This window comes from Pinus tabuliformis, chromosome 7 (genome assembly GCF_031772625.1).
Source record: "Pinus tabuliformis cultivar Carrire ecotype Pingquan chromosome 7, CPIR1, whole genome shotgun sequence".
Taxonomy (NCBI): domain Eukaryota; kingdom Viridiplantae; phylum Streptophyta; class Pinopsida; order Pinales; family Pinaceae; genus Pinus; species Pinus tabuliformis.
The window spans coordinates 790,062,518-790,073,853 of NC_142293.1; the positions used below are offsets into that span (position 1 = coordinate 790,062,518).

The window sequence follows — 11,336 nt, forward strand, 5'->3', positions numbered from 1 at the left end:
TTCGTGATGAAATTATGGATGATGAAATCGTTGGATAAACTTTTGATTTTATCTAGGATGGAACATGTTTAAATCCAAAGAAAGAGAAAAAATGGAAAGTTTGTACAACACTTGTAGGCATCAAGAGAAAACTAGGCACATTTGATGTGGAAGAAGAGTTTCGAATGTTGAGGTCTCAAGTGATGATCCATCGAGTTCAAGGATTCAACGCAGGCCTTCTACTACTGGTCTCTCTGGTAAAAACATTTCAGCTTCAGGGAGGTCTTCTACTATTGGCCTCTTAGGTAAACACGCTTCAGCCTCAGGGAGGCCTTCTACTATTGGCCTCTCTAGCAAATTTACTTCAACTTCAGGGAGACCACCAAGGCCTTCAAATGTTGACATCTCAGGCAAAGATGCTTCAAATGCATTCAAGTGTAGGTTCTGCCCACTTGTAGCTAAAGGTGTCTCAAGAAGAATGCCAATGACTGATGCATCAAAAGGGAAGACAAGGCTTCCACGAGCTTTTACATCAACACTAACTACTAGAAGTGAGGTTACGAGCATTTGGTCCACTGCCCTTATTTTAGCATGTGTAGATGGTGCTTTTTATTCACAGAGTTTTACTCTGTTCTTTTGCAAAAGCAAGTGAAGGGTTTATCTAATCCATAGCTCCAATTTCCATCCAATGGTTTCTATTAAACAACTTGCATCTGGAGCCATTGAGCGGGATGTCATGGAAGAGGAAGGGGACTTGCCTGACATTGACGAAGCAGATAATGAAAATCAACTTGTTGTAGTTGAATATGTTCAAGACATTTACCATTTCTATTGGTATACAGAGGTATGTCCCTTTTGTCATGGGAGCCTTGCAAACTATTTTTGTTCTATTCGAAATAAAAACATCTTGTCTTGGAAGAATACACTTCATTTAAACAATTTAATCAGACACTAGATTTTCACTTCATATAGTATGTAGTGGTTACATTTGAGCAACGTGTGTCTGTGCCATACATGAATATCTCCACTAGAGAATTAAAGTGCCCACTTAAGCATCATGGAAGGTTATAATTTATGAATGAGGACATTAGGTCAAGCATTGATGCAAGCCTTGATCCATGTCTATAGTTTAGATTCAACTCTGAATAAATAGTTGTATGTCTAATTTGTTTCTATTTTGGTCTAATGTGTTTGTTGTATTGCAGGCATGCAACAATCTCTCATCAAACTACATGTCAAGCCAAGTTGATATCAACTAGAAGATGCGGGAAATACTTATTGACTGGCTAATTGATGTACTTGATTAATACATATCGATATCTATCTATTTCTGTAATAATATTTTTTTTTTATACCTTTCCATTGATAATTTTCTAACATAAACAATTTGCACTTACAGGTGCATCTAAAATTTGACTTAATGGATGAGACACTTTTTCTCATGATTAACTTGATTGATAGATTTCTTTCTTTGGTGTACACTATTACGAGAAAGGATATTCAACTAGTGGGGTTGATTGCCATGCTAGTTGCTGCCAAATATGAAGAAATTTGGGCTCCCAAGGTGGTAAACAATGACAGGAGGGAAAGTTCGTTGTTAAGCTGAAATTTTGTATTGATTTGTTTTGACTAAAAACTTGTTTCCTATGCCCTTGATTTGGCATCTAGAATAAGGCTTCACATTCTAACTCATTTTCCTTAAGGGCTTTACAGGTTAAGGAATTGATTACAATCTCAAACAATGTTTACACACGTGGTGAATTTCTCTCCATGGTGAGATTTTGTTTTCTCACATTATTATGTCATACTTGTCTCCCATATTTCAAGCTTTATATTTCTAATTGTTTAAATAATTCATATTTGGAATTGTTATCTTTGCTCATGTTTATGGTATGTTTCATTTTCTTCAGGAGAAATTGATGCTCAACAAATTAAGATTCAATTTGGTTGTACCAACTCCCTTTGTTTTCATGAAAAGGTTTCTAAAGGCTGCTCAGGCTGATAAACATGTATTCTACTTTTCTTGAAATTTTGATGAATATTCAAATGGCATTGAGCCTCACTTATGTTATGAAATGCATTGTATTTTCGATGTGTTGCATGAGAGGCTTCATGCACTATTTTGTTCTAACTGTAAGCTTCCATAAATGGGATCTTTATAAATTTAATGCTCTTTTGGGTTTGTTTCCATGGATCAACTTGAGAAGTTGGCATTCTATCTTCTTGAACTATGCCTGGTTGAGTATGAAGCATTGAAATGGAAACCATCTATGCTGGCAGCCTCAGCTATATACATGGCACAACACATCCTGCAAAGGATGCCAGCTTGGACAAGACTACTTCAGAAACATGCACACTATAGAGAATCAAAACTCAAGTAAATCTTGAATACCCATTGTCTTTTACATCCTAGTATTTCCTACTTGATTTTATTCAAGTACAAGGTCTGTAATAGTTTATGGTGCATGCAAACACACTAGAATTACATGCTTTCTTTTTATGCAGAAAGTTTTTGAATTCCTTGTCATTTGTTTTTTATATGATTTGATTCTCTTGCATATGAAAGAGGGTTTGAATGTTTGCAACCTTTTCTTTGTGCAGGGAATGTGCTAATATGATTGCAGGATTCCATAAGAATGCAGAAGAGGGTATTGGCATGTATATTGGCATGTACCTTTTTGAAAATATAATTTGACATTTTCTTTGTACCATAGGTGAGGTAACACCAACAAGGAGATCTTCAAAACACTAGAAAGTGAATAGAAGAAAAAACCAAAGAGATCCAGAAAATCAAAAGGAGACTCGAAAGATGCAGAGAAACAAGAATCACAAGTAGAAGCTAGTAAGGAAGAGGAAACACATGATACCCATCATGGTGAAGATATGGCTGAAACAGGGGAAGATGCTGATCACAAAAAGGAAGAAGAAGGGAAGGGAGAAGATGATCTTGATAAGAATAAGGGAGGAGAAGAAGGGAGTGATGACAAAAGGTAAATAGAAAACAAAGAAAAAACACATGGGTCAAAAACTGAAGAAATAAATAAAATGGATGAGAAGGCAGAAGAGATGTCACCACAAGGGGTAGAAGGTGCCATAAAGAAAGATCCAGTGCTAGAGAATGAAGAAAAGCATAGGGATTTAGAGAGTAAGGGAGAGCCTCAGGAACCCAAGCAAGATTCAATTGATGTAACAGAAGAGAATGGTTTTGATGGTACATGTACACTAGAGAACTGTGCCCAAGTCAACAATGCAGAGCCAGTGAAGGAAGTGCATGACCCGAGGGAAAAAATACTTGAAGGTCAAGAATGACAAATGGCATACGAGATTGGTTCACTTTCCAACCACAATGTAGTAAAACAGACCCCTGAGCCCCCACTTAATCCATCCAACTGAACTTCTATGGTTTAAATGTGTGCATTGTTGGAGGTTAGCTTCTTAATTTACGCATTATTCATTGAGAATTTTTCCCCAGGTTTAGAGTTTGAAGAGAGGAGGGAAACTCTAGGAGTGTTTCTTTAATATTGTAATGATAGATTACTCTTATCCTACATATCATAGCGAAAATGGAACCTACCTTTTGCAGCGAATCTTGCTACAGTTGCATAGTCACTGATTAGTTGCCATGGTTTTGGTTCTTTGAATTGCATTTCTTATCAATTTACTTTTTGTAAATTTTGTAGAAATTCCCACTGTATATCAACAGATTATGCAATAGACTAAAGAAAAATACAAGATCTACTTCTACAACACTTTGCGGAAGCTTAATTGAATTGAGCAATATCAAGAGAACACATATAACTGAGAATGAGAAATCAATCACACATAACACGGAAGAAATAACCTGGGGAAAGCCTCAGCCAAAAACTCCAACTCTGTATTATCATACAAGTGGAAAATAGTCATAGAATTACACAAAGCCTTAGCTTGGAAGCCAACCGGCTCTCAGTATAATCCCTCTGCTGCTCATAGACAGTCAAAGGCCTCTCACAAACCTTCTCCTCTGCCCTCCAAGCCTCCTATTTCATTGCATAGTTTTTCTTGAGGTCCAGTGCTTCCACACATGTGAAGTCCCACCTCACACTGCTCACTTGGCCCAGTAGTAACTGCGCAATCCTGAAGGAGATAATTCCTTCTACATAGATGAGTTTCCTTTATAGGAAAAATCCATCCAACTGATAGTAAACTGCCCTCCTCTGATCTCAACTGGGTCTTTCTCTGAACTGACATGCATGAGTTATTTATGAGAGAATATTCAATTATCTGGAAAGCAGCAGTTACATGCATGCAAGCATTAACTTAACTGAACTCACAATTGGTTCCTCCAACTGTTTGGAACTAATTTAACTGGACTTAACTCAGTTAACTAATCTAACTAATTACAACTCAAATACAACTCATCCTTATCTCCTTAATTGAGGGATAAATTCCTCAATCAATGGAGAAATTGTTGCATGTCCTCACATAGACTTCATGTTTGATTTCCTACAACTAATTAACTCAAGATGAATTAATTAATTATTTTACAAACAACTGCTAAGATCAAATTCAAATTTTACTTCTCTATTTTAGTTCAGGGACTAACTAAAATAGGAATCTAACCCGAAATTCTATTTATAGTAATGCTATTTTTAGCACTTCCATTTTTCATTCCTTGTTGATATGTCCAACACTGGTACCCGAACTGCTATTTATAGCAATGCTATTTTTAGCATTTCTTATTGCCATTTCAACACTCCCTCTCAACAAGAAAGGCATTCAACTCGAACCCGATCCTGAACCTTTGGACTGTTCTGCATGCAACACTTCTCCCATGTGTTATTGCTCCAACAGCTCTAGAAACAAAAAAACTCCCAACTGACCTCCATGTTGTGCTAGAAACATACTTTGATGCTGAAGTTTCCTCTTCCACTGACAAGTGCTCCCTCTCTGACCTCTGAGCTGCTGCAACATCTCCATGCATCTCGCACCATTGCACACCTCTATGTGCCATCCTGCACTGGTGCAACACTCCTGTGCCTCTCGCATTGTTGTAACCTGCTAGCTCTGCACTGTCTTGGGATTCCTTCACTGCAGCTCTCTCTGTCGCTCCATCCGCATCTGTCTCTACCCACTCAACCAGTCCTACTACTCCTCATCAAGGCTCTTGTAGCAAAGTTAAATCAAAGAGGTTGGGTACCTCAAGGATTCTGCCCCAATTCCAGCCTTCTTGGGATGATCACTCCACATCGCCCCACCTCCGACTTGGAGGTATGGATGCATGTGATCCCTCTGCCCACTTGGCTCGAAATTTCCCCCTATTGGAGGTTTGTGCATGAGTGGATGCCTCCACTCGGTCTCCTCTCGACTTCTCTAGTTGTGGCTGCTCCACAACTTCCTGAAGCTGCTTCACCAATTGTGGCTCCTCCACAATCATCTGAGACTTCTCCTGTGGCTGCATGTTGAGAGGTAATGTACTCTCCCTCTCAACCACCAAGTCTCCAATAGTTTCCTTGCTCCTCAAGGCTTTGCATGCATCTTGAACCTCAAGAGTATACAGGTTCTTGACTCGTGAACCAATCTACTTCACCTGTCTCGTGGTGATGTGTCGAAGGAAAACCTTTCCCTTACTAAAGACTACATCATAGCCCTTGTCTTCCAGCATGGCGATCAACACCAAATTTTTCCTCAGTCCTGGTACATACTTGACATTGGTCAAGGTAATGAGAGCTCCATGCTCCCTCTGAAAAACAACCGTGCCTACACCTGAGACACCATATTTTTCATCATTACCCATCGTTATGAGTATCTGGAGATCTTTCTCCTCCAAGGTATTGAACAAACTCTTGTCGCTGGTCATGTGGAAAGAAGCTCCACTGTCAAGAAACCAACCACTTCCCATCATGGATGAAACCATGCATGCGAAAAGTGTGAAATCCAACTCGAACCATGAGGCCAGTGCCTCACCTTGTGATCCTTCCACAGATCCCTTCTTGGATTTCCTCAATGGATAATTTGTAGCAAAATGGCCCACTTCATGACAACGAAAGCATCACACTTTCGATTTGTCAAACTTCTTCCCTCCATGGAAAGAACTGGATTTGGGATGAGAATCCTTCTCCTTCCCTTTCTTTGCCTTACTTGCTAAGGCGCAATTTTCTTCATCTTCCTTGGATGAAGAAGATCCATCTCTAGTGCTTCTCCGTATCTCCTCCTGCATCAGATCCGACCAAAGTCGTTCCCAATCTGGCAGTTTCTCTCTTTCGTTTACTGAGTCTTGGTAGCTATGCCAGCTCTTAGGAAGACCGAGGAGTGCAAGACTCACCATGTCATCATCAGCGGTCGTGATCCCTACACTTCCAAGCTCATCCCTGCAGGTGGCGAGCTTGCTCAGATATGTAGAGATCGTGTCACCCTTCTCACACTTGATTTTACGAAGCTTGTCTTTCAGCACCAAATTCCTATGATCATTGCTGTTCTGATATAAATATTTCAATGTTTTCCACATTGAAAACGGTGTCTCCTTCCCATGGAGGCTTGAGACAATGTGGTCTCGAACTCCCTCGAGGAGGATTCTCCTTGCTCTAGCCACAAATTTCTTCCATTCCACCAATTGAGTAGCATCAGTCGGCTTGGGGATTTCTTGATCAATGAAGTCCTTTAGACTGTTATCCTCTAATACTGCCTCCATGCAATCCTTCTAGGCTATATAATTGAGCTGCCATCAAGGGCATACTCGAGTCTTAAACCACTAAATGCCATTGGTGAAATTGAGATATGATAAGAACTCGATTTCTATCTTCAGGAACCAAAATTTGAACTTCTCCTTCTTGTATACTGTTCTTCGCCTTGATCACCTTTTCTCTGATACCATGTAGAAATTCCCACTGTATATCAACAGATTATGCAATAGACTAAAGTAAAATACAAGATCTACTTCTACAACACTTTGTGGAAGCTTAATCGAATTGAGTAATATCAAGAGAACACATATAGCTGAGAATGAGAAATCAATCACACATAACACAGAAGAAATAACCCGGGGAAAGCCTCAGCCTAAAAGCCCAACTCAGTATTATCATACAAGTGGAAAATAGTCACAGAATTACACAAAGCCTTAGCTTGGAAGCCAACCAACTCTTAGTATAATCCCTCAGCTGCTCATAGATAGTCAAAGGCCTCTCACAAACCTTCTCCTCTGCCCTCCAAGCCTCCTATTTCCTTACGCAATTTTTCTTGGGGTCCAGTGCTTCCACACATGTGAATTCCCACCTCACACTGCTCACTTGGCCCAATAGTAACTGCGCAATCCTGAAGGAGATAATTCCTTCTACATAGGTGAGTTTCCTTTATAGGAAAAATCCATCCAACTGATAGTAAACTATCCCTCCTCTGATCTCAGCTGGGTCTTTCTCTGAACTGACATGCATGAGTTATTTATGAGAGAATATTCAGTTATCCGGAGAGCAGCAGTTACATGCATGCAAGCATTAACTTTACTGAACTCACAATCAGTTCCTCCAACTGTTTGGAACTAATTTAACTAGACTTAACTCAGTTAACTGAGCTAACTAATTACAACTCAAATACAACTCATCCTTATCTCCTTAATTGAGGGATAAATTCCTCAATCAATGGAGAAACTGTTGCATGTCCTCACATAGACTTCATGTTTGATTTCCTACAACTAATTAACTCAAGATGAATTAATTACTTATTTTACAAATAGCTGCTAAGATCAAATTCGAATTTTACTTCTTTATTTTAGTTCAGGGAATAACTAAAATAGGAATCTAACCCAAAATGCTATTTATAGCAATGCTATTTTTAGCAATTCCATTTTTCATTCCTTGTTGCTATGTCCAACACTGGTACCCGAACTGCTATTTATAGCAATGCCATTTTTAGCATTTCTTGTTGCCATTTACTTTTTGTAAATTTAACTTATCTAGTTCCTTTTAAAAATGTTCACTACAGTTTTTAGCTTTTTGCATATGATTTTATTAGTTGTTTCTTTATGATGTAAGAAACTATCCATGAATTGTTATGTAGCTATATTTAGTTCTCAATATATTAAATGTATTATTAGTATGGAAAATGGTTAGGTTTATATGCTTTATAGTTCTTATTGCCTGTTACACATTCTCTAAAGCAAGGAGATAAAAATTGTTATTTCTCAAAGTCCATTATATTTGTAGCTTTGAAAGCCTAGAGGTACTGTTTGGGTGTACCCCCAATATTCTAATTTTCTTGTTCAAGACTTTGTTGATTTTAGCTTTTTAACCTAGACCAGGTCTCATGAAGCTTGAGACCTAAACAGGGCAAGATTCAGGAGCAAATCTCAAATGTAACACTTTGCAGAATTTGTTTGGGGTGAGTCTTTCTGGGAATTATGTGTTGCTAATACCTTCTTGATTATGGTTCATTTGTCTTTCTTATTCTACAAAGACAGGCTTCATTATATTCGTTTTAGTATCAGTTTTAAGTTGTTGGACCATGTTCTTTGTTTTAATGAGATAGCTGATTTATAGGCATTTTATTGGGAACCCTTAAAGCATCTTAAAAATTAAAAATAAATAATTCCCGCATTTTTATATCTGTTTTATTGTTGGAGTGGGTCCTAAAGCTATTTTTGTGTTTAACCTTGAATGCTTTTGATTTAGTGGTGCATGATATGTTGATTTGAAATCTGGAGCTACAAATTTTATGCCTCAAAACTTTGCTCCCTTATAATTTTGGAATCTATTTCCACGTGAATTATTATACTATTTCAAATTGGTACAAATTTGCGATAGACTCACACTTTCTCACATTAAAAAATCTATAGAAATTGATGAAAACTTTGTTTCCCCCTGCCTCCAAATGCTCTTTCACGTTTTGTCATTGTTCTTCAAATCATGCATTTGGATTTTTCTATCCTTCCTGTAAAGTCATTTGTAAGGTTTCCATCCTCATCCTGAATCTCAATGACTTCACATCCACGTACATACTGGAACCCAAACCTTTACGGGACACTTAATTTTGATGCTTCCTCACCTCTAAGTGGCTCTAAAAAAGGACATACAAATAAAAAAAAGAGAACATCATGTTCCTTGAGCCCATTCCATTCAAACCTTATCTATGATGTGTATCTTGAAACACTGTATGTAACCTCTACAGTAATAACAGATGGTTTCACCTCTCCAATGTTTGGTTTCTTTACTTCAATGATTTTTAACTCCTTGATTGGAACATCCATCCTAGACCATCCTCGAAAGCGAGTTTCTCCCTCATTATTAATATATGCTGCCAATCGAGGCAACACATCTTGGATATATTCTTGAATATCATATGCCGATTCCAAGTGAAAAAGATTGAAATTTCTTAGGAGGTAGTCATGGAGAGTTAGAAACTGTAGATTAAGTTTTGGAAGAGCCAATCATCCTTCACCAGTGTAATTAATGTTGGGTACAATGCTTTCATCCCACATGACTTGTTCATTTGGATAAAAAGGGAGAGAATTTATCGCTTCCTTTTGAGACTATCGTTTCTCAAAAGTAGAAACCATTGCCTCAGTAAGGAAATCCATTCTTTCAACACATGGATCAGTGTTCCTAAGCAATTTAAGCTTATTGCAGACAACATCCTTAAGTTATTCTGCAGACAAAACATAAAGCCTCTTATAAAGTTCGTTACGTTTTTCAATGGAGCCCACATTGGCCAATGCTAGATCTCAGAGCTTAGCAATTTCCTTAAAAGCCAAAAGTTGAAAAGCTTGTAGTTGAGAGCAATGAGCGAGAAAAACATCATCATCACTAAGTTGAGTGCTAACATGGTCATCTATCTATGTTTGTTTTGCAACTGTTGCAACTTTCCAAGCAGGTGTCAGTTTCTTTCCTCTTACAGATTGCTGAGAGCCATCATCCTTAATGTGAAAACAAAAGGAATCATGACCCCTTCTCTCTATTTTGTCTAGTACACATACAAGAAGGCTTGGAGGTGCATCTTTTGCAACACTCTGTAAAAGAGTACAATTGGAAACTTTCACAACAACAATTTTAATAAGTTGCATAAAATCAATATTGCCTCTTACAGTTGCTTTATGATTATGTATATCACCTCTAGTTTTATCTTCACCAGTAGTTTCATCATCCTTCTCTTTATTGACATCATGGATTAACTACTACAAAATCCCTAGATTATATCTGTGTTTTCCTGTTCTATAGTCACAACTTTCAACACCTTGAATTTTAGGCCAGGCATCCCAACTTTAAGAAATTTAAGAACCCGTCTCAATCCCTCATCTCCCACATTTGCATCATCATTTTTCTCTGTGTGAGTATCTGAGTCTTCAGTAGCTTTAGGTGATACTAAAAGGGAAGCATCTGCAGATTGTCCATTCCGCTGCAAGTAGACCACCTTCTCCTTGTATTTCTGATCACTGTCTTTTGTTACGAAAATTTCAAACAAAGGAACGCCTGGAGCTCCTGCAGCCAGCTGCCTTGCATTGTAACCCTTGGCAACAAATCTCTCATGTTGAGAATCAATATGGACGGTTCTGCCATATGGATCATTTGCACCCTCTACCAAACCAGCCCACCATCCAACATCATGTTTAATCATTCCTTGTAAACCTAGAGTACAATGATCATGTGATGGCACCAATATAGGATCTGAAGTGCATGAATAGTTCCCTGAAACAGAATTAGCCCAATTTGAAGAAGTGGAATGTTTCTCAATAATGTGTAATGCCTGGGTTTAGCCTCCTATTTCCTCTTAATCTGGATGAAATCTTCCTTTAACCATATAATTTCTTCCCAACACCTCGAATTTTGTTCAGAAGCCCAGAATTGTGGAAACAACAGAGCCCACCCAACGCAAAGTTTGATTGGGTTGCAGTTAACATGATAAACTAAACCATGAGAGGTAGAAAGAATGAGTGGTCTCTTTGATTATCTATGTTATGATTTGGAGTGTGGCCGAGAACTAGTAGACTTGGGATATAATTGGAGATTTGAAAACCATCATAATAATAATCATGTATAAAATCGTGAGAGCAACTGCAACCTTAAACACTAAATTTTTTTCCCATATAAATAATTTTTAACAGAAAACTATATGTGATAACAGTTCTGAGGTAAGGTTTCAGGGCCATAGGTGCAACATTGCATGGAGGACTGTTTGAGGGATGAGAGGCCTATTGTAGGGCCTTCTCTTCAAGTTGTAGGTGCACAAAGACTAGCACAGGTGGAGAAAAGGGTGTTAACCCTTGAACAAAGTTTGGAGCTCTTGCTGTAGCAAAACCGTGGGTTGTAGGGTTCCTTATGTAGGTTTCCAAAGACTAAAACAGTGAGTGGGAAGGCCTAGAAGGGAAAACAAAAGAGAGCCAGTTGTGTGAAGAA

At 38.2% G+C, this 11,336-nt stretch overlaps 1 protein-coding gene and 1 pseudogene across 1 annotated transcript; one reads left to right on the forward strand and one right to left on the reverse strand.

Moving 5' to 3' along the window:
• The first annotated feature begins 667 nt into the window (after positions 1–667).
• Positions 668–1,585, forward strand: LOC149249932 (cyclin-B1-3 pseudogene; annotated as a pseudogene).
• Positions 1,586–10,128: 8,543 nt separating this feature from the next.
• LOC149249933 (protein EXECUTER 2, chloroplastic-like) lies at positions 10,129–10,557 on the reverse strand. The gene has a single exon (XM_089453521.1). It carries the CDS (start codon positions 10,555–10,557, stop codon positions 10,129–10,131), a length of 429 nt encoding a protein of 142 aa, XP_089309647.1.
• Positions 10,558–11,336: the final 779 nt, after the last annotated feature.

What these genes read in the sequence shown, in the direction of transcription:
- LOC149249933 (XM_089453521.1), bottom strand. Translation starts at nt 10,557, where the DNA reads ATGATTAAACATGATGTTGGATGGTGGGCTGGTTTGGTAGAGGGTGCA.